The sequence below is a fragment of the Mobula birostris genome, chromosome 12, assembly GCF_030028105.1.
Source record: "Mobula birostris isolate sMobBir1 chromosome 12, sMobBir1.hap1, whole genome shotgun sequence".
Classification (NCBI taxonomy): Eukaryota; Metazoa; Chordata; class Chondrichthyes; order Myliobatiformes; family Myliobatidae; genus Mobula; species Mobula birostris.
In genome coordinates, this window is record NC_092381.1 from 76917819 (window position 1) to 76942750 (window position 24932).

Sequence of the window (24932 nt, forward strand, 5' to 3'; positions counted from 1 at the left end):
TCTCCCCCACCCACCCACCTTCATCCCCCCCTGCTAGCTTGTACTCCTCCCTCTGCCTTCTTATTCTGCCATCTGCTTTCTTCCTTTCCAATCCTGTGAAGCTTCTCCACCTGAAATATCGGCACAGTTTCGACTGTTTATTTCCCTCCATAAATGCTCCTGACCCATGAATTGGAGTCGGTTGTAAGTCAGACTGACTAAAATGGCTGGTTTCCTTCTCTGAAGGACATTAATGAACTAATGAGTCTGAGGATAATTTGGAGATTTCATGGTCTTCATACTAATCTGAGCAACTGGAAAAGACAGGACATCAGAAGTGGTATTACAGTAATTGTTGCAACACACATCAAAGTTGCTGGTGAACGCAGCGGGCCAAGCAGCATCTGTAGGAAGAGGTGCAGTTGACGTTTCAGGCCGAGACCCTTCGTTAGTCCTGACCCTTCATCCTCGGCCTGAAACGTCGACTGCACCTCTTCCTACAGATACTGCCTGGCCTGCTGCGTTCACCAGCAACTTTGATGTGTGTTGCTTGAATTTCCAGCATCTGCAGAATTCCTGTTGTTTACAGTAATTGTTGTCTGTCGGGATGGGACTGGCATACGTCTGACAGAAGGATTTACTAAAACAGGAGTGTACAATTGCAGACCTATTTGTGAAGGCGAATTGGTGATGTGAAGGGCTTAGAAATGCCAGGCATTTGTTTAAGTCGAGTAAAGAAGTTAATGGTGGGATGTGGCACTGCATCTTGGTTTTATTTTGTATTGCAAGGAATTTCTGCAGGGATAAATGACAGTGTAGTAAGTCAAAGAAACTGTGTTCCGTGGGGTTACACACATATAAGACACAGCCCAGATCTGAAAAGGTTTGTTTTGTGCGAACAGATGTAAAGTGTTGGTGGGTTACTCTGGGAAGATAAGTAAGGAGCTCTGACAGTTTAGAGGACATGTACATTCTGCATTTGACTATATCTTTTTGAAACTAAACAGGCGACCTTGGGGAATGAGGTAGGGACACTGATTAGTTTGCCAGTGGAGTTCAAGGGGAACGGAATACGATTGGCTGAAAGAAGGTTATCGTAGTTTGCTTTCAAGGAACTTGCTGGAGAGAAGATAAGTGAAAAAGGGATGAAGCTGTTTGGTTTTTGCTTCTAAAGATGGCAATGATGGGCACCTCAGTCGGCCTGAAGTTTATTCCAAAGAACTGCAAAGTAAGGATGTTGGCAGGAGAATAAAATAAATGAGAGATTTTCGTGTCCCTTTCTGGATGCTCCAAAGTGCTCTCTAGCCAGTGAAATACAACTGACAGTTATTTAAGACAACATGTGCAGAAATGCTTCCATGACCAGCAATATGATAATGATAAAATTTATTTTTGCAGTGATGTTAATTAAGGGATGGCAAAGTGGCCAGGGATCTGAGGATATCTTCCTTAATATAAAAGATGGTGCATTGGGGTGCTTTGCTTTCAAATAAAAAGAACAGATGGGGCTTCGGTTTGATGGCTCATCAGAAAGATGGCACCTCAAAGAGTGCAACATTGATTCAGTCGAGCGCCAGCCTAAATGTTCTTCTCTGGGCTTTATCGTGGAACTAGAATACATAACTTCCAAGCTACAGCAGTAGTGGGAACTTAAGTTTCAGATTCAACTTTGCACTATTGCTTGAATAGGGGGAACTTGATCTCACAATTATAGATATTTTCTGGAAAGTATCCCCGAAGAGAGAAGCGAATAATGGTAAAGTTGTATGATATGGGAATGAGAGATGTGGCCATGAGAGAAAAAAAAATGAGGGCAATGCACTCAGTAGGGCTTGTGACCTGAATAATGAATTGGAAAAGGAACTTGGTTTGTACTGGCTGACTTTATAAATAGAGTACAAGGAGAGAACAGTCCATGGTTCTGGTTGATGCAATGTTCATGAGGTGAAGCAGACATACAAGGAATACATTGTAAAGTGCACAGAAAGCTCATGGCTATGTTTGGAGTCAGACTTAGAAAGGAAATGGAGTGCTCTGGAAAAGTTTAGTGGGGGGGGAGGGGGAAGAAAATCAATATCGCAATTTTTTTCCCATTTGAAACACAGACCAATTTATGGAAACGTAAATTCACTTGAAAGTGGGTACAGAAGTGATTCTTTCTGTTCTGAAATAAGTAGTTTTAAGTGGGAAGCACCAAGGTTCAGTTTTAATCATTGAGTATTTTAAGTAAATGACTTTAATTATCTAATTTGGAAGATATATCTTCCAATAATTCTGCAACTAAATTTACACTGACTTAATATACATCTAGTTGATGATTTGCAACCTATTATATATGTATCAAGTGGGTCATTTTATTCTATCCTTTAATACATCAGGAAAATTTGCACTTTGTTAATATTGAAGATAACAAAATGACTATATTAATGATATTTAAGCAGTTGCTTGTCATTGTGGAAAAGGTTTCTTAAAACCATCAGCAGTGTTATCTTGATATAGAAGTCTAAGTAACAGACAAAAGCAAAGGAAAAACAGTGCAAAATCTAAAATAGTCACCACACCAGCTACCTTCATGCATTATGCTTTTTCCTGACAAGTAATACTATACTTGTCTTTTCACAAAGTTTTTATGTTTGTGTAAGCTTTACTTTTCAAAACTGGCTTAGAGGGAAATTTCTGTATTGGTATAATTTCAAGTGAGAGCAAAGAGTAATTAACTTGTGCATTTATGACTTGGTAAATATCTTGTAATCTTTTGCAGTTATTTGCCTTGGTTTGAAGTTTACTACAAGCTGCTGAACACCTTAGCAGACCTTCTGGTTAAAGAGCAGGTAAACTATTTGCTTGTGCCTCTTACTTTTCATGGTTCATTTAACTTGTTAAATTACATGACACACAAACAGAATTATTTCCATTTATTACTATCATCCCACTGTCAAATTCAGGTGTGAAAAACAATTTCTATACCATTCTAGGAGCTGGAAAATGTAACCTTGATGTCAGATTGGACTGTAAAAATAAAATTGGAATTGTGTCTTGAACCAACAGGCAAAAGTTGCCAACATCAGTGAACAATTTAAATTGCAATTCTGGTCTATTAAGCACATGGATGATTATTTCCATGTATTTAATTGTCTACTAACAAATATTTATCAATACCATGTGGTTTATTGGAAATTTTTAAAGTTTTGTTCACTGAACTCCAGCAACAATACACTTGATAGAAGTATTTGCATTACCGAAATGTAACACTCGGCCTTATCAATTCACGTTCGTCTAGGAAAAACTGCCGTCTGCCTGCCCAAATGTGTCTCATGTTTGCATAGATGCTGTGTAATGCGCCCTGGTACAAACCCACAACGTAAAACAGCAGACAGTACACAATGTGCGATCAAATGATTACACTTTATAACTCTTATTTTGTGATGTGATTAGTAGAGACAAATATAATAAAAGGTGCCACTCAATAAATTTATCAGTTCTGTGCACAAACTAATTTGTTGGAGCTCATGCTTCCCTCGTTCATCCATAAATGACCTCCGACAACCTCCGAACCGTCAAATTCTGGTATCCGTCGTCCTGGGACCCCCGAACGCTCCTGCACTCGTCCTTCCTCTCCACTTGCCTCGCCGAAAAGACTGCAAGCTCTTCCGGTTCCCACCATACAAGATAGCATAACAGGTCCTTCATTGGTTAGTTCCCCCGTTATCTGTAGTTATAACCCAAACATCGCAGCTACAGAGAACCATTACCTCATCAGTTAACATTACAGAGAAGCCATTTCATTATAACACTACAGAGAAGCCATTTCATTATAACACTACAGAGAAGCCATTTTGTTAGCCTTAACAGTTAACAATACAGTTAATATTACTGAGAACCCGACATAAAGTTATGAATATCAATTGAACGTTAAGTTATTCTGTGATAATGATTTGCAATTTACAGTGAATGACTTGTTCTGGCCAGTGACTCTGGGGGTGGAAGGAGGGAGAATGGATTTTAAAAAAGGCAGTTCCCTCAACAAAAACTTGGCTTACAGGAACCTTCTTGCAGCAATTGTACCAAAGATCAGAGTGACCACTGGCCATCACCAAAGTGTGCCAGATGAAGCACCATATTGAATCTATGGATTAAATCTTGAACAGCCCACAAAGCCTTGCATTCTTGCTTAGTTTGATGATGGAGCTCTGCAGAATTATGAATGCTTTTGACTTTCAGAAAGATTTGCAATCCATTCAATCACTTAGTCTTTGTACACGGAAGAATTATGCACTTAAAACATGAACTATTAAATGAAGTCAAATTTAAAACTACCTATACACACAATAACTCTTGTTTATCCACTCTCTACTGAAATTATTGGACTAAAGCCCCCTACACCAGGCGTAACTCTGGCACAGGTTGTTCATATGATTGTACCAGACTCTATGAAGTTCATCTTCGTAATGCATTCTTGAAAAATACTTCAAACAGCTGACAACAATTTTGAGTTTCTGTGTCTGTGACTGTTGAGTTTGCTGTCAATTAGACTTGGAAATATCAGCAGTTAGCCAGCTGATTGCCAATATTTCTTCATAAGATCTGTTCCATTTGATTAACTCCTAATTTTCCCTCAACTTGCAATGAGAAACAAAATATTGATTCCAAGAGCTCATGTACTAAGATGCAAGCCTGTGAAAGATCTGAGCATTTACCATGCTTCTATTGACTTGAAAAGCTTTTGAAATCTGTCCTAAAAACACATCTGCTACCATATGGTAGTGACTTGAAAGGATTTTAGGTTCACATTGCAAGTTGTTGCTACTTCTCAACTTTTGTTCTCCAGGTAGTCTCTGGTCTGTGCTCTTGAGGTAATAACCTGTCCAATTGCAAATCATGGAAATGTACAGCATGAAAGATGACCATGCAAAAGATGGCCATTAGTTACTTTTGGCTGCTGTTTTGCTCAGGGACCTACAGATGTGTTACTTTCAAATATATTTTATGTAGTTCTCTTTTGAAAGCCACAACTAAAATTGCATCCGCAATATCTTAAGACAGATCATTTCAGAACATAACAACTTGCTGCATTAAAAACCCTCACTTCATGCTTTGATCTTCATCACTCAAAATTATGTGTTTTGGTTCTGAAGCTCTCTGCTGACGGGGACACTTCCTCTTAATTTGTTTCACCTAGCCTTGTCAAGCACTTATACACATCTTTATATCCTTTCTTGAGCTTCTCCACTGAAAGAGAACAAGCCCTACTTCACTAGTTAATCCTCACAAATGAAATCTTTCATGTTGGAACTATTTTAGCTGAATTCCCTCTTGGCCTTTTACATCTTCTGTAAAGTGTGGTGACCAGAAAGACACCCAATACTCAATTATAGGCTAATTGATATTTTATAAAAAGTTACTGTTTCTTCCTTACTTTAATATTGTTTGTTAATCCCAGTACCAAGTGCTTTGTAAATCACTTTCTCAACTTATCATGCCATCTTTAACTAATTCAGTACATATAGGCCAGTGGTCCCCAACCTCTGGGCCACGGACCGATACATTGCTGCGAAGAATGCAGTAGTACAGCGGTAGTCAGAATGCACCCAGCGCACCTTTAAGAAAAAAAAGCTGAAATAAACAAGCTAATTAATTAGGTGCCTCCCGGCACGCAAATGTCAGCCCAGATCAGAGGCGGCGCAATCGGCAAGGGTCTCGGCCCGAAACGTCGACTGTACCTCTTCCTAGAGATGCTGACTGGCCTGCTGCGTTCACCAGCAACTTTTATGTGTGTTGCTTGAAATTCCAGTATCTGCAGATTTCCTCGTGTTTGAACTCTTTTGTACCTTCTATTCCTATATCCTTCAGGAATATAAGATGCGCGCTAAACAGGCCATGTGATGAATTCACTATCATCGTAGATATCCTCTCTGTGGCTGCCTTCCTCTCCTCCTCTTCCCTCCAGCCCCAGCAGCTCCCCTCTCCCCGCCTCTCCCCCTCTTCCCCTCTCTGACAGCTCCTGCTCTCTCATCAACCTCTCACTTTACCATCACTTTGATTGCCTCCTCTTCCTTGGCAAAGAAAGATGCAGATTATTCACCAAATATTTCAAACGTGCTATCAGCTGCGTATAGTGGGATCTTATTGATTGTTCACAAGGCCCATTCCTTTTAATATCTCACTAACATTCACATGGCCTTGAAAACTTATAGTTTCTTTTTTTATGTTAAGTGCTAACTTATTTTGATATTCTCATTTTCCCTCTTTTTACTCATTTCCCTTCTGAGCTTTCGGTGTTCAGCCACATTCTCACTTACACTTCCAACATGATGTAAATCATGCATCCACTTTTTACGTTATATTACTTCAAACAGGCATTGATTGCATTATCTTTTCACTCTCTGTAAAAGCTGTCAGTTTTCTCTAACAGTTTTGTCTGCCAGTCTTTAACTTCAGGTTACCTGGACTGGATCCCCTTTCATTCTACTGAAGTTAGTGCTCATTTAGTTATTAAGTTCTAATTTGGTTAATCCTTCTTGTTTCCCCATAACTAATCAAAATCTTTTGATTCTATGATTATAATCCTTCAAATATTTCTCCTATGATATTTAATCCATTTAGCACAACTCCTTCTCTAAAGCTAGATCAATAATGCATGTTCCTCTCTAAGACAATAGCACACTGAACAAGGAAGTTCTTAACTACATTCTGAAGCGATTCATCCCTCTCGGCCCAACTCCCACCCCTCACCCTCCAGTTCCTTTCACATTATCTCAATCAATACTGAGATGGTTAAAAGTCCTTTTGTATTCCATGGGTTGTGCACCTCAATGTGATCTTTTCCTCCTCATCAGTGGTCTAACCCTGTCGCCTTCTCCTTGTGGATTTATAGTATTTGAAAGTGCTAATGCTAAATTAAATATAAGATATCAGTCTGAATGGGTACAGAAGGGTGCCCAGAATAAATCTATGAATTTAAATATAAATTTATCTCTTGCTTTAATTAATATCAAATTGATATTTGATATTTCCTTCAAAGATAAATTGCTGACTTTTTTAGGCTTTGCTTTTGAGTTGGGTAGAGGAAATAATTGCAGGTAACATTTATGCTTTCATTAGAAGATTGAATTCTATCATCATTGGGATGGTGCATAGAGGACAAATTGTTTCTGCTTAATTCTTAATTTTTAGTTTTTGATTCCACTTAAGATAAGTTCCAAATGTCTAATTTGTGAAAATTCTTATTTGACTTGCAGGAAAATGACTTGAATGATATTTTACAAACGTTATACAAACATGAGGTGCCATTGCCTAATACTCCTGTCAATCTCAGCCTGGTAGGTTTATTTTTTTAATTTGCTTACTTTAAAGTCAAATTCATATTTTAGCAATTTCAGACATTGGTCCAGTTTTGTGTGCCATAGGCCAAAGCAAACGGGACTCCTCGGTTTTTTATATTTAAGTAGCCAGCTGAAGCTTTTCATTTCCTGCTTTGGTTTTAAATTTGGTAGCCCACTATGTGATAGTTCAATAATAGCTCTTCGTTATTTATCTTAACGTGTTTTACACAGTAATTTACTTTTGAAATACTCTAAAATTGTATTCTATTAAATGCAGAAGAGAAGCTGGTACCGAGTAAGTTGTTGCTCTTAACAGATAATTAAATTAAATTCAACTATCATTATTTGCAAAATTTTCAATTCTGTTATTTTAATAGCAACATTTGGAACTGAATATGAATTCACATTTTGGTCTTAGTTCCCAGTTGAACTTCACTTTGTTAAAGAGGTTGGCTGTACATGAAGATATTGGAGCTGAGTCTGTCAATACAATATAAGATGAAGAAACACAGATGGTTGTCTTTGCACTTCCATGAAGACAGCACATTTGTTTATTAGAAGAGCAGTCCGAGGGAATTGCTATGGTTTTTAGACAGTCGTGAATTGCTGATGACAACAATTTTTTTGACTAGAACTGTCCTGTGTATGATCATGTTACCAATGTTCCATGTCCATGCTACTTTGAAGTTAAGCAGCCTTTCAATCAACTCATATTATTAATGGAAGGATATTCTTATCCAGCAAATCAGTAATTAACATAAAACATGAAAAGTAAAAGGAAAATACAAACATACAATGATTATTGTTCTGAAAAAAGTAGAAATTGGTGAAAGGTTGACACCAATCTCCATATTTGGATAGAAAGAGGTAGGTTGTAAGGAGCATTATAGAGATTAGGAAAAGTCGAGATACTTTAGGAGGGAATTCCAGCACAGATACTTTGGAGTGCTGGAGGAGGAAGATGAAAAAGATAACAGAGGGAAACGAGGAGAAGAACTTTATAACTGATGTACAAACCCCATTTCCAGAAAAGTTGGGATATTTTCCAAAATGCAATAAAAACAAAAATCTGTGATATGTTAATTCACGTGAACCTTTATTTAACTGACAGAAGTATAAAGAAAAGATTTTCAATAGTTTTACTGACCAACTTAATTATATTTTGTAAACATACACAAATTTAGAATTTGATGGCTGCAACACACTCAACAAAAGTTGGGACAGAGGCATGTTTACCATTGTGTTACATCACCTTTCCTTTTAATAACACTTTTTAATCGTTTTGGAACTGAGGATACTAATTGTAGTAGATTTACAATTGGAAATTTTGTCCTTTCTTGCTTGATATAAGACTTCAGTTGCTCAACAGTCCGTGGTCTCTGTTATCTGATTCTCCTCTTCATGATGCGCCATACATTTTCAATAGGAGATAGATCTGGACTGGCAGCAGGCCAGTCAAGCACACGCACTCTGTGTCTACAAAGCCATGCTGTTGTAGCCCGTGCAGAATGTGGTCTGGCATTGTCCTGCTGAAATAAGTGTGGACGTCCCGGGAAGAGACGTCGCCTTGATGGCAACATATGTCTCTCTAAAATCCTAATATACGCCTCAGGGTCAATGGTACTTTCACATACATGCAACTCACCCATGCCGTGGGCACTGATGCACCCCATACCATCACAGATGTAGCTTTTGTACCTTTTGCTGATAACAATCTGGATGGTCGTTTTCATCTTTGGCACGGAGAACTCGACGCCTGTTTTTTCTGAAAACTAGCTGAAATGTGGACTCATCTGACCACAGCACATGGTTCCACAGTCTTTCAGTCCATTTGAGATGAGCTCGGGCCCAGAGAACTCGCCGGCGTTTCTGCATAGAGTTGATGTATGGCTTCCTCCTTGCGTAATACAGTTTCAAGTTGCATTTGTGGATGCACAACAGACTGTGTTGAGTGACAATGGTTTTCCGAAGTACTCCCGAGCCCAGGTGGCTATAATTGTCACAGTAGCATGACGGTTTCTTAGGCAGTGCTGCCTGAAGGCTCGAAGATCATGCGCATTCAACAGTGGTTTCCGACCTTGCCCTTTACGCACTGAGATGTCCCTGAATCTTTTCATAATATTATGTACTGTAGATGTTGAAAGACCTAAATTCTCTGCAATCTTGTGTTGAGAAATGGTCCTTTTGAACTAACAATTCTCGCACGAATTTTGGCACAAAAGGATGAGTCACGACCCGTCCTTGCTTGCAAAGACTGAGCCTTTGATGGACGCTACTTTTATACCCAGTCATGATACCTCACCTGCTACCAGTTAGCCTGCTTAATGTGGAGTCTTCCAAACCGGTGTTACTTGAATATTCTGTACACTTTTCAATCTTATTTTAACTCTGTCCCAACTTTTGTTGAGTGTGTTGCAGCCATCAAATTCTAAATTTGTGTATATTTACAAAATACAATTAAGTTGGTCAGTAAAACTATTGAAAATCTTTTCTTTGTACTTTTGTCAGTTAAATAAAGGTTCACGTGAATGAACATATCACAGATTTTTGTTTTTATTGCATTTTGGAAAATATTCCAACTTTTCTGGAAATGGGGTTTGTATTTATTAACTGATGGCCATCTCAGTCAGTGAGTACATGATTACTGGGTGTATAAATCTTGGTCTCTGCCCAAGGACAGAAGGTATCTGGTTATGGAGAAGTCGGCCAGGATCATCTTGGAACAGAGAATCCCGAGGGATTAGGTTTACAGCAGATGAGATAAGTGGAATTGTTGAATTAGAAATGGGAGTCTGGTAATTCCAAACTCTGTCCTACATAATATTTTTGAATGCATTTTAGACAGAACAGACCACTGTATGAAAATAATTGTTATTTTGACAATGTTTAGTTGTTTGTTTTACTTACTTATGATCTGCTTTTGGTTGTGATGAGCCCTTATTCTTGGGCGGTTTCTCAGAATTGAGGACGACTTGCTTCACTCCAAATTTTGGAGGTTCTGAGGTGGCAGTTCTAAGCTTCCACCAATGGCTGATGGGGCAGGTTACTTCTGCCTTTGTAGGGTCTCTGTGCACTTCTAACTCATGGACTCAAGGTTCTTGATACAATCCCAAGACTGAGACAGGACTTTCAATTAAAAAGGGCATTAAATCAGCAATCTAATTTCCAAGCAGTAATTTTGTTACACACTATTTCTTAATTATCATTCAATTTTACAGATTTGCTCATATTGTTCATTTATTCAAGTTAGACTTTAGGACGCTGAGCAAGCTGCTTGCAAATTTTCTTTGTGATGCAGCATGTTGAATTTTGCTGTTAGCATCACTTATACCATGGAATAGAAAAATTTCAAATAACTTTTTGCAAATGTTATTTAAAATGGGCAACAACACTAATTTGCACTGCTTGTCGTTAATTGGCATTAAATATATATTTTGCTGCATTGCTCGTGTGCCAAATTGGGCATATTCTGCCTCCTCCCAATATCTGAAAAGCTTTCTCAGAGTGTTAAAGTTTAACTTGGATAAATAAGTGATATGAACATCTATAAAACCAACTGAACTATAAATAAGACATAGTGTGTAGCAAAATTAGCTTGAAAACGAGACTGCCATCTGAATGTCCTTTTCTATCGAAGGACCTGTCCCAGTCCTTGGATCTGCTGCACATTCCACAGAGTGAGTTCCCAGCCAAGTAGAGTGGGAACCACATTAAGTCCTGGCTTTCTCTGGTCTGGTGTGATACCACAATGTTGGAAAACTCAATGGGGTTAAGTGTAACTGGTACCAGTTGCAGGCAAGACAGAATGGGGAGTTTGTTGTCCGGGAGCCGGGGTGTTGGGGAAACAGTTCTGTCTGTGGGATGCAAACATTCACTCCTGAAGATAGGGGTGATCTGTGAGTGCAGAGTAAAGAGATGTCTATTCCACAAAGGTGCTTCTTTCCCCTATTGTCATTTTGCTGTTGGTATATTCTGAGTTTTAGGTTGTCACTGAAGGTTCACAATTTGTGAGTGTCCGTGACTTCAAAGAGCCATTTGTAAAAATACAAAGCAAATTAATTGGTATTATCGGTATGTATCTTTCTTTGTACTTGTTCTTATTGTAATATAAACCTGTTAATGTATGATGCTTCACAAGCCTATGTAAGTACTGTATCATTTCAGAATATGAATGGAGCATAGCTCAGGAAGCTTTTACTGTTTTCTTTAAAGTCAGACCACATGTAATACTTTGTGTATAGGTTGTCTGCTCCTAAGTCACAGCAAAGATATTATTATCTTTTTGAGGATTAGTAAGCAGCAATTATAATTCCAGACACCTGGAACCAAACAGAAGGAAATGTTAAGGAATTTCCTTTGGGAGCTGGAAAAAAGATCATAAAGTTTTCAAGATCAAGGAAAAATAAATTAGAGTCCTAGAAAAGTACAGGACAGAAACAGATCTTTCAGCCCATCTAGTCTGTGCCGAACCATTTAAACTGCCTACTTCCATAGACCTGCACCCAGATAATCGCCCTCCATCCATGTCCATATCCAAACTCTTCTTCAACGTTGAAATCAAGCTCGCATGCACCACTTGCACTCCCAGTTCATTCCACACTGTCATGACTCTCTGAGTAAAAGGGTTTCTCCCCAATGTTCCCCTTAAACATTTCATCTTTTACCCTTAATCCATGACCTCTACTTGTAGTTCCACCCAACTTCAGTGGAAAAAGCCTACTTGAATTTACCCTGTCTATACTCCTTGTAAGTTTGTGTATCTCTATCAACTTTCCTCTGAATCTACTACATTCCAAGAAATAAAGTCCTGACCTATTCAATCTTTCCTTATAACTCAGGTTCTCCAGTCTCAGCAACATCCTTATAAATTTTCTTTGTACTCTTCCAAACTTATTTATATCTTCCCTGTAGAGAGGTGACCAAAACTGCAGACAGTACTCCAAATTAGGCCTAACCAACATCTTGTCCAACTTCAACATAACATCCCATCTCCTGTATTCCGTACTTTGATTTATGAAGGCTTGTGTGCCAAAAGCTTTCTTTTTGACCCTATCTACCTGTGCTACTTCTTCAATGAATTATGTACCAGCATTCCCAGATCCCTTTATTCTACTGCATTACTCAGTCCCTAACATTCACTGTGTAAGACCTACCCTGGTTGGTCCTCCCAAAGTACCACACCTCACACTTGTCTGCATTAAATTCCATCTGTCATTTTTCCAGGTGGTTCAGATCCTCGGCAAGCTCTGATAGTCTTCCTCGCTGTCCACTACACCACCAATCTTGGTGGCATCTTCAAACTTGCTGTTCTAATTAACCACATTATCATCCAAATCATTGATACAGATAATAAACAACAATGGACCCAGCACCGATCACTGCGGCACACCACTAGTCACAGGCCCCCAGTCAGTAAGGCAACCATCTGCTACCACTCTCTGGCTTTTCCCACAAAGCCAATGTCTAATCCAATCTACTACCTCATTTTAAACACCAAGCGACTGAACCTTCTTGACCCACCCCCCATACAGGACCTTGTCAAATGCTTTGCTGAAGTCCATGTAGACAACATCTTCTGCCTTGCCTTCATCAACTTTCCTGGTAAGATCCTCAAAAGCTGGTAAGACATGACCTACTGTGCACAAGGCCATGCCCACTATCTTTAATCAGTCCATGTCTATCCAAATAATTATATATCCAGTCCCTTATAATATCTTCCAATAACTTTCTCACTAATGACGCCAGGCTCACCAGCCTATGATTTCTTGGTTTATTTTAGAGCCTTTCTTAAACAGTGGAACAACATTAGCTATCCTCCAATCCTCCAGTACTTCACCTGTCTCTGAGGATGATTTAAATATTTCTGCTAGGGCCCCTGCGATTTCTGCATTTGCCTCCCACAGGATCCGAGGGAATACCTTGTCAGATCCTGGGGATTTATTCAACCTAATTTGCCTGATGACAGAAATTACACCCCCCCCACCACATTGTATTCTGATTAGGGTCCATGACCTCACTTCTATAAGAGTCTGTGTCCATCTTGTGAGTAAATACAAATGCAAAAAATCAATTTAAGATGTCCTGTATCTCTTTTGGCTTTACCATTCTGATCTTCCAGCGGACCAGTTTTGTCCCTTGTAATTCTTTTGCTCTTAACATAGCTGTAGAATCCCTTAGGATTCTCCTTCAGCTTATCTGCTAGGGCAACCTCATGCTTTTTTTTAACCCTTTGATTTCTTTACGTGTTCTCTGGCATTTCTTATACTCCATAAGTACCTCCTAAACCTGCTATGCACCTCCATTTTTTTCTTAACAGAGCCTTAATATCTCTTGAAAACCAAGGTTCCCTACATGTGTTATCCTTACCTTTTATTCTGACATGCACATACACACTTTGTACTCTCAAAATTTCACTTTTGGAGGCATTCCACCTACCAAGTACATCTTTGCCAGAAAATAGCCTATCCTCATCCGCACTTGCCAAATGCTATTTTTGGTATCAGAATTGACCTTTCTCCATCTTAGAATCTCAACCTGTGAACCAGGCATATTTTTTTCCATACTTACTTTGAAATTAATGGCATTATGATCACTGAAGGATAATAAAATTGGGAAGCTTGAGTCCTAGTTCTTACTACAGCTGAGGCTACACAGCTCCCAAGTAGGCTGCCACTCCAACTCTTCATGCCCTTGTGACCATGTCTGCCTAAAAAGAGCAATGGAGGGCAATGCAGACAACTCTTGAGGCTATCCACTTTGGTAAGAAGAGCAGGAAAGCAGAATATTATTTCAATAGTATGGGAATATTGAATGCAGGTTAAATGTACTTGTCTTAAAAGAAAACTGCAAGCAGGTCGAACAAGCATTCAGGAGGGCATTGTAAGTCTTTACTCATTACTACAAGTCAATCTTCTACAAACTAAAGGAAGTTTGGCTCAAGGACCTCAGTGGGACAGAACTTGAGGGCAGCACTGCAGCTCAAGTGGAGAGTCAGTGTGCCAATGGATATGCACTGTTGAGTACGTCTACATGAAACGTTGCCTTAGAAAAGCAGCATCCATCATCAAAGATCCTCACCACCTAGACCATGCTCTTTTCTCGCTGTTGCCATCAGGTAGAAGGTACAAGTGCCTCAGGACTCACACCACCAGGTTCTAGAACAATTTCTATCCCTCAACCATCAGGTTGTTGAACAAAAGAGGATAGCTACACTCATTTAAGGACTCTGTTATATTGTTATTTCATACTTATTATTTATTGCTATTTATTATTATCTGCATTTGCATAATTTGTTTACAGGTAAGAGTCCCTGATGTTTACAGTTTACAGTTATTGTTCTATAAATTTGCCAAGTATGCCTGCAGAAAAAGAATTTCTGGGTTGTATGTGGTGACATGTATGTACTCTGATAATAAAATTTATTTTAAACTTTGAACAGAGACACATGGTTTTCATCTGTGTGCTCTGGCTTCCTTCTATGTGCCAAAGATGTGTGGATTAATAGATTAATAGGCCACTGTTAATTGTTCCTAGTGTTCAGGTTAGTGGGGGAATCTGGGGGGGGATTTGATGGTAATATTGAGATTAATGTAGGATATTGTAAAAGTCTACTTAATGGTTTAGGAGGATACTGTGAGCTGAAGGGCCTGTTTCTGTGCTGTTAAACTCTGTGACTCTCTAACTTCTGGAGTAGTGTGTAAGGTTTTGATCACTTTAAAGAGAAGATATACTTGGAAGCAATGCAAGAACATCCACTGGATTGATTCTTGTCAGAACGGGATGATTTCATGTTGCAGTATTGACCTTATCTTCATGTTGAACTCTATTATGCTGAAGGAGCTTGATAGGATAGATATTGTGGGGATATTCTCCATGCTGGCACAGTTTAGCACTGGGTACATGGTTTCAGAAGAAATTGTTGTCCAAGTTAGACAGATAGGAGGCAGTTTTCTTCTCTTTGTGGTTGTGGTTCTTTGGAACTCGCAACCCCAGAGAGATGTGAAACTTGAGATCGTTGAATACATTCAAGATAAATTTCTTGATGCAGAGCGCAAGATTGCCACCAGGTTGCAAAAGATCAGGTGATCTGGCAGCAGAACTTGGAGATTTGAAGTCTGATAGTTATATTGTTAGGACAGAGGATGAAAGAAGCTGGAAAACAGTTCAATGCATTCATCAAAGCAGCAGATATTTTGTTGAATATATTAACATTTGAGAAGGAACAAAAAATTAATGGCAAACTTATGAGTGAGCATGTTCAGAATTATAAGATTTGACTGTACTGACAGCAAACCATTTCCTGTTTCCTGCCTATGGGCACAAGATATGAGCTGTATCATCTGATTTGAATGTGAGCAATGAGGAAACTGGAAGTAAAAGCTGAATTGAGGAAGAAAGTTTTTAAGCAAGATTTCTGTACTTGCAGAGAACTATTAATTTCCTTCAATTAGACAGTTGTCCACGTACTGCAACTTATGCTTGGCATCCGTCTGTTTCGAAGGGCAATGGGTGATGATAATCATCATCATAAGTGTGGACGGAAGGTATGGAGATTCTGAGATGCCTAGTCATCAAGATCCCCCTCTCGGCCTTATAGTGTAGTCCAAAGGAAAGCTTATGAAGCAATATGCTTGGCTCCAGCTTGGCTGCAGGAGCTGCTGGAAGGATGTTCAGTGACACCCAGCTACTTCAGCGGCTCCACTCCAGATTTACTGTCTGGGTTTACTCCCACAGTCTTCGTCTCTCCCAAGGCTGCCCACAAGGCGGTGGGCTATTTACCCATAGTTGGGGATCCGGTTCATGAGCACCAGGGTGTGTCTACACACCAGCGAACCTGCATGCTACATGTGCAGGGGCCAGACCACCCCCCTGTCCTCTATAGTTCAGTCTGAGTCCGAAAGGAGTTTAGATTCCGTGTGTCACCAGTGAAGAGGCACTACGTGAGGCTTGCTGTTGGAGAGACTATGTACTGGCAAGGAGAGACTTAAACACTCAGCTGTCCTTTTCACAAGACTGCTGGCCAGCGGTGGAAGCTGAACATCAGGGCGACAAGCACTACCCACTACTCTACCACACTAGATGCACCACTGTAATGTATACTTCTGATGTAATTACTCAAACTTAGTGCACTGTTGTATCATTTAAACAGTTCCCTGAGTAACTTGCCACCAGCACAGAAGGTTAAAGGTTCAAATACGCTTCAGAGAATTGAGTTGAAAATTGTAGGTTGACATTCCCATCCTGTGATGAAGAACTGTTGCTTAGCAGAAATCCCATCTGACTCCACAGGTGTATGTAAAGGATCCCATGGTACTATTTCAAAGAGCAGAGGGATATCCCTCTGGTGCCCTGCTAAATATGTATCTCTGTTTCAACACCATTAAAACAGATGAACAGGTCATTACCACATTAAAAATGCATAGTTGTTTTAATTATTTCCAACTGTTGGTAAAGGTGGAAAGGTTTTCTAACAGCAAGAGTTGTTAGAAGACCGTCATGGCAATGTGTGGCCAGGGCTTTGGTTCCTATTGCCTGTAGTCTACCCACTGCTTATCACAGAACCAAAGCGTGCATTGGGAGTCACAGTCATTTAATGTGGCCACATGAGAGACTGCAATGCCTGGGCTGGGAATAATGCAATTCCACCTGTTAAAAATGCATCTCTTATTTGATTTTATGGGTTTTTTTGTGTGGGTCTCATTTGCATTAATTTTTCATCCTTTTTGATGTTGTGCACCATGTACCAGAATTTCTTCTTTAAAACATCTCTGCTGAACATTCCATTCAAAGCATGGCAACTCATTCAAAACAGCAATCCTTTGTCAGACCACTAGAGTGTCAACCTACATTTTTTAAGTTGGTTCTCTGGAGCAGGGTTTGAACCTCCAGTTTTCTGCAGAAAGTTACTGCCTAAGCCACTTACTTCATAAAAAAAAAATGTGCACCCAGCAATGGTGATTTCCATCAAAATATAACTTTGTAAGCTTAGAGAACTTGCAATTTAAAGCAACATAATAGTTCTCTGTAAGTGTTGGAACCATTGGTCCTTTCTGATCTCTGCTTTTATTTCTGTTTCCTCTTTGATGTTTAAATAATGTGAAAATCCTCACTTCTTGTAGTCATGGACAGGATGCAGGAAGTGGCTTGTTGTCTGGATGGTCAGATCTCAAACTTTTGACAAAGCTCTTGCACGACCTTTCCATTATATTGATACTGAGCACACCTACACAGTGCACTATCTCAGGAAACCAGCATCCATCATCAAGGACCCCACCATCCAGGCCATGCTCTCTTCTTATTCTTGCCGTCAAGAAGGAGGTCTACGAGCCTCAAGAACAATTATTCTTTGTCAGCCATCAAGCTCTTAACCCAGAGGGGATAGCTTCATTTGGCCCATCACTAAACTGATTCCACAGCCTATGGATTCACTTTCAAGGACTCTACAACTCGTGTTCTAGATATTTGTTGTTTATTATTATTATTTTGTTTTTATTTCTTATTTGTATTTATACAAAGTGTCTTACACACGTTGCTTGTTTGTCTGTATTGTGTATAGCTTTTCCTTGATTCTTTTCTTTAGCAATCAGTATTTCTGACTTAAAATCCTAGCAATTACCTCATCTTTTGTAACCTGATGGAAATCTTGTCTTATGTCAAGAAATCTATCTTGAATGTGTACTAAAAAGATTCAGTATGTATTAAGATATCCAGAAATTTACAACCCACTGAAAGACAAAATCTTGTCTCAATCTAATTTGGGTGACCCCTTATTTTGAAGTAATGCATCGTGCTGCTGAACTCACAGAATAACCAACATCCTCACAGTATCTATTCCATCAATCACTCTCAGGAACTTAGCATTCAGTGAGAGTATTGGGTCAATCTTGTCTTATAGAATGATCTCATTATCTCAGAAAAATTTTCTCCGCATTGCCTCCAAGTATATCCTCCTTTAATGAGTCTAGACTATACACATCATTCCATGTGCTATCTCAGCTAAGTCACACACATTTGACGCGCAACTTTCCTCTATTTATACTTCATCTCTTCAAAATAAGGGGTTATAATTCAATTTGTCTTCCAGGATATTTGCTGCAGTCAGTTCTTATCTTGTTCAAGTGCTTGCAGATCTCTCTGTATAACACTCAGTATTCTCACACCATACAACTGAATGGCAAAGTAGGTCACTTCAGAGGACATTAAAAAAAGCATTGCATTGGTGTACGAGCTACAGACCAGTATTGTGGAGTTAACAGGCTACTGTTCCTGATTGGCATCAATGGATCAGTGTTCTTTTGAGGAGCAAATCAGCTATTTTTATTTGTCAATAATTCCAGCTTTCCTATTCGGCACTTTATTTAACAAAGTGGAGTTCAGTTTTTCAATTGAGCTGGTGTCTCCTTGACTCTTAGCCCAGGACCGTTTAGATTATCCGTCCAGCCACATGTTTCCATGCGTATTTATATACAAAGCAGAAGGGTCAGTATCAAGTGCAGAACAGATTTCGTTGTGAGCCCATGCGTTATGCTGGGCAGGAAGTGCATGGAAATGCCACCACTTGGGAAGTTTTTCTTCATGTCATAAACCATCCTGGCTTGGAAGTAGTTCTCCATTGCTGGCGTGCCTGAATCATGGAACCTTCTTCCCTGGAACACTAACAACAGGAATTCTGCAGATGCTGGAAATTCAAGCAACACACATCAAAGTTGCTGGTGAACGCAGCAGGCCAGGCAGCATCTGTAGGAAGAGGTGCAGTCGACGTTTCAGGCCGAGACCCTTCGTCAGGACTAACTGAAGGAAGAGTGAGTAAGGGATTTGAAAGTTGGAGGGGGAGGGGGAGATCCAAAATGATAGGAGAAGACAGGAGGGGGAGGGATGGAGCCAAGAGCTGGACAGGTGATAGGCAAAAGGGGATACGAGAGGATCATGGGACAGGAGGTCTGGGAAGAAAGACGGGGGGGGGGGGACCCAGAGGATGGGCAAGAGGTATATTCAGAGGGACAGAGGGAGAAAAAGGAGAGTGAGAGAAAGAATGTGTGCATAAAAATAAGTAACAGATGGGGTACGAGGGGGAGGTGGGGCCTAGCGGAAGTTAGAGAAGTCGATGTTCATGCCATCAGGTTGGAGGCTACCCAGACGGAATATAAGGTGTTGTTCCTCCAACCTGAGTGTGGCTTCATCTTTACAGTAGAGGAGGCCGTGGATAGACATGTCAGAATGGGAATGGGATGTGGAATTAAAATGTGTGGTCACTGGGGGATCCTGCTTTCTCTGGCAGACAGAGCATAGATGTTCAGCAAAGCGGTCTCCCAGTCTGCGTCGGGTCTCACCAATATATAAAAGGCCACATCGGGAGCACCGGACGCAGTATATCACCCCAGTCGACTCACAGGTGAAGTGTTGCCTCACCTGGAAGGACTGTTTGGGGCCCTGAATGGTGGTAAGGGAGGAAGTGTAAGGGCATGTGTAGCACTTGTTCCGCTTACACGGATAAGTGCCAGGAGGGAGATCAGTGGGGAGGGATGGGGGGGTCACTCTTCCTTCAATTAGTCCTGACGAAGGGTCTCGGCCTGAAACGTCGACTGCACCTCTTCCTAGAGATGCTGCCTGGCCTGCTGCATTCACCAGCAACTTTGATGTGTGTTCCCTGGAACGCTGTTGCTATGCCATAAGCCGGAACAGTGCAGCTGTTCAAGAAGCTGGCTCACCACAACTTTAACAAGGTGGTGAAAGATTGCCAGCAAACGTTGGCTTTACCAATGATGGCCAGATCCCAGAAAATTAATGAAGGAGCAATATCAACAGAAAATGACAATAAAGGGAAGTCAGGCAAAGTCAAGTTTATTGTCATGTACACAAATACATGTCTGAACAACTTAACTTACAGTCACAGGCATGTAGCATCATATCAGCCACATTCACAAGAAAAACAAATAAATTAAGCACTGTTTTTACAATAAAGAAAACAATTAGACTAAAAAATCCATTTTGGTGCAAAATAGTTGTGCAAACATTTGACAAATGTTAATATTATAATATAAACAAAGATAGATAGTTCAAGGGCTGTTTATCATATTATGACTCTTCCACTGCCATATTCAGTTTCAAAATCTATTTCTTGTCATTACTCTCAAATACGTAAGATATTTTAGAGATGCATTTAAACAGAAATGGAACTAGAAAAGAATGGAAAAGTCTACAGTTCTTCCAAGTACTTCTAACTACCAGGCAGTGGATACAAGTGAAATTTCTGTGGATGGTTATATAAATGGGAACAGTGAGGAAAGCAATTATCAACATGGAATATTGTTTCCATTTGAGCTCATTTGAAAATATTTGAGGTGGATGGGATGTTTAGCTTTGAAATGTTGTTTGCTGCTCTCTGTTGTTTGCTTGGTGCTGCCCTGCAAGTGATTGCTTGGTGGACAAGCAAGCTGGACCAGGACAACATTCCTTAAATCTACAGTCATGCTACTCAGGGACTTGGCCTATCTTATTTTTTTTTCTTTGTGACTGTATGTTTTTCTGAAATTGTAACCATGTGTGCTATGTTCAAAGTTCAAATTAAAATTTATTATCAGAATACATACATGTCACCACATAAAACCCAGAGATTCTATTTCCTGTGGGCACACTCAGCAAATATATACAATAGTAACTGTAAACAGGATCAATGAAAAAGCAAGAACATAGAAGACAATGAACTGCTGAAATGCAACTATAAATAAGTAGCAATAAATACCGAGAGTGTGAAATAAAAAGATAGAGTCCTTAAAGTGAGATAATTGGTTATGGGAACATCTCAATAGATGAGTATACTTATCCTCTTTTGTTCAAGAGCCTGATGGTTGAGGGGTAGTTACTGTTCTTGAACATGATTATGCAAGTCCTGAGGCAGGTGTACCTTATGCCTAATGGCAGCAGTGAGAAAAGAGCATAGCCTGGGTCGTGAGGATCTTTGATGACGGATGCTGCTTTCCTATGACAGTGTTTCATGTAGATGTGCTTAATGGTTGGGAGTGCTTTACCAGTTATGTGCTGGGCCGAATCCACTTTTGCGGAATTTTCCATTCAAAGGCATTGGCGTTTCCACCAAGTCATAATGCAGCCTGTCAATACACTTTCCACTACACATCTGTAGAAGTTTGCCAAGATTTTTGATGTCATGCCGAATCTTTGCAGCCTTCTAAGGCAGTAGAGGCATTGTCGTACTTCCTTTGCAATTACATTTACAGTGGCATGCAAAAGTTTGAGCACCCCTGGTCAAAATTTCTGTTACGGTGAATAGCTAAGCAAGTAAAAGATGAACTGATTTCCAAAAGGCATAAAGTTAATGATGACACATTTATTTAATATTTTAAGCAAGAAAACCTCTTTATTTCCATCTTTTACAGTTTCAAAATAACAAAAAAAGGAAAAGGGCCCGAAACAAATGTTTGGGCACCCTGCATGGTCAGTACTTAGTAACACTCCCTTTGGCGAGTATCATAGCTTGTAAGCACTTTCTGTAGCCAGCTAAGAGTCTTTCAATTTTTGCCCATTCTTCCTTGCAAACGGCTTCTAGTTCTGTGAGATTCTTGGGCTGTCTTGCAGGCACTGCTCTTTTGAGGTCTATCCACAGATTCTCGATGATGTTTAGGTCAGGGGACTGTGAGGGCCATGGCAAAACCTTCAACTTGCGCCTCTTGAGGTAGTCCATTGTGGATTTTGAGGTGTGTTTAGGATCACTATCCTGTTGTAGAAGCCATCCTCTTTTCATCTTCGGCTTTTTTTTACAGACAGTGTGATATTTGCTTCTAGAATTTGCTGGTACTTAGTTGAATTCATTCTTCCCTCTACCAGTAAATGTTTCCCGTGCCACTGGCTGCAACATAAGCCCAAAACATGATCGATCCACCCCTGTGCTTAACAGTTGGAGAGGTGTTCTTTTCATGAAATTCTGCACCCTTTTTTCTCCAAACATACCTTTGCTCATTGCGGCCAAAAAGTCCTATTTTAACCTCATCAGTCCACAGGACTTGTTTCCAAAATGCATCAGGCTTGTTTAGGTGTTCCTTTGAACCTTTTGAATAGAAATTTTTGACTGCAAACTTGAATTTGCTCTAGGGAGAAACTGTACAAAGTCATTGGGCATAGTTCTGCACAAGTTAAAGGCCCTATCAGGATTCCACCACATCAGTGAATCTGGTCTGGCTCCTGCAGTGTGACATGTTAACAAAGTCACACAAAAGATGAGCTTAACAATGTTAGCCTTGTAAATCTTATCAGCGGCAACAGGAAGTGCAGAGTCATCAGGTGAGAGAGAAAATAAGTGATGAGCAATAATAAAATACTGTAAGGTCTGAAAATCTGAAATAACATCCCGGAAACACTGGATACTTGATACTGAGAAAAGACAAAAACAAGTCTCAGCCCATTTGTATGAAAGATTAAAAAATTTGAATTTATTCTGGTAATGTTTTTGGGTAACTTGTATGGATCAAGCGCTCTTAATGTAATATACTTGATGTTGCTGTTTATTTACTGGAAAGTTAGATACAATTATAGAGTGAGAAAACAATTCCAAAATTAGTCTGTCTTAACAAACAAATTATTCTTGCCATTCTTGTAACCTCACTGTTGTTTGGCAAGTCCAGTGGATTCTGGTTAATTGGGGTGCAGTGGGACCAGTACATTTTGGCCGGGTTATGCAGCTGCCCTAATTAGCCAAAGTTTGATGGAAATGGTTAAGATATATAAAAAAGACATGCTACCATTTAATTGAGTTAACAAATTATGTCTTTGAATGAAATATAGAACTAATTTGTGGTTCCTAATAGTTATAGATGGAGCTTTTAATGTAGTATACTTTGCCGTGCTCCTTTGATTGACTACAAATGAACAAAATCAGCATGGACACCTAGTGCAGATAATGGACTGCCTTCATACAATGCTTTTGAAGATTGCAACCATAAATCTTCATTTTCATTGCAACATTCAAGATGATTGTTGACACCTTCAAAATCTTCATTGTTCCTAACTTGAAGTAGTGAAATTGTTTCATTTTCACTCCCAGCTGTTTCTGGCATCTCCAAGCCTGAATGCTTGAAATTGCAGTGAGCAAAACAATTCTCAATTGTCCTTGTGCTATTTCTCACCAACTATCAGTGACAAAAATCTCTGCATATTGAACACAAAAATAGTCACCTGATGCTATTTAAAAACTTTGCTCTAAGCACAATGTAGTGTTTAATGGCCACGCAAGTGCATGTGAATGACACTATCTAGAAATTTTTGCATCATTGTCCCAATTAAGTGGCGTTGTGTTTCCAAATAAATGAAGGGATCCCAGCTTTTTCTTGATTATGTTATGTTCTTTAAAAGTTGTCCTAGATAAGCTGCTGCATTGATTAGCCAACGGCCCAATAAAACAGAATCAAAAACGAGAAAATCTGCAGATGCTGGAAATCCAAGCAACACACACAAAATGCTGGAGGAACTCAGCAGACCAAACAGCATCTATACCATGACCCTTCATCAGGACTGATCCACTGCATTCAGCAACTTCAAACCTAAACAGGAGAAGATTTCATGATTCATCTTCATGTGACCTGGAATTTAGTTGAGTTGCCACTTAAACTTTCTGTTGCCTAATGGCTATGATGTCCTGATAGGGATTAGTCTGCTCACAAATGATGTTAATCCGCTGAATGTTTGTTTCCTGGAAGGTTTAATTAATCTCCATTGTTTCAAACTGAGATAGTTTACAGGATGTACCAATCATCTAGTTCATCTGCATTTCCTCTGCACCGCACAAATCTTCTGAGTATCTAATCCTTTATATTACAAATTCTCTAAAATAGAAATGATGATGCAAATTGCTTGAAATTTCCTTTACAGCAAAGTGAACAAGATCCCAAAACATAGCAGGAGTAAAGGAACGATGAAAGGGATGAAAGGAATATTAAGGTACCAATGTGATAGAAAAAAAAGTGAAAGAAGAAGCGGGAAATAAGTGAAAGAGAGAAGACAAGCGCCATGCATTGATACACGTGCTTGGAGTTCTGATCCTATCTCCTGGGTTTTATGGTTATTGCAGTGTAAAGGAGAATATTTGCAAATGGGGGAAGGAGGAGCTTGGATGAGGAGGGCTGATCTGAGAGATTTAAAGAATCTTAAAGAAGCAATTTAAAAAAAAGGAAGATTGATATCATTATTCTTCAAGACTTCTGTTGACAGAGAAGTGTTGCAAGCCAACTGGAAAACTGCCAGGTAGCACTGGGAAGCCCTACTTGCTGTTGATTTTCAAGGTAATTGTGCTTTGGAAGTCTGAACAGTTTCAGAATAGGCTTCTAAGTGGTTTCATCAGAGCAAAGCACTGGGAATCTGATACTGACAACCCAATACGAAACTTCCTCTCTCGAGAGAAAGGGACATGGGAAGGCAGCATGCATGAGCATGGATTTTGTCACCCAGAGCGGAAAATAGTTGCAATGGTTTCATAAATGGGGAAAAAAAAACTGAGTGGAAAAGTCATAGTAGGGAAATATGCAATATGGAACAATTTTGACTGTGGGATAAAGGTTACTAGACAACTAAAGAAAGTAAGTTATAATCAGAAGAAAAATGAACTGAATATCAGGAAGTGAGAGA

The 24932-nt window shown here is 39.6% G+C and overlaps 1 protein-coding gene across 2 annotated transcripts in view; it reads left to right on the forward strand.

Moving 5' to 3' along the window:
* dennd1b (DENN/MADD domain containing 1B) overlaps window positions 1-24932 on the forward strand; it is a 333534-nt gene that overhangs the window by 188228 nt on the left and 120374 nt on the right. For both annotated transcript variants that reach the window (XM_072274177.1, XM_072274178.1), the window contains exons 6-7: window positions 2741-2810; window positions 7218-7298. In XM_072274177.1, coding sequence (XP_072130278.1) covers window positions 2741-2810; window positions 7218-7298 — 151 coding nt within the window. The remainder of the gene's footprint in view (window positions 1-2740; window positions 2811-7217; window positions 7299-24932) is intronic.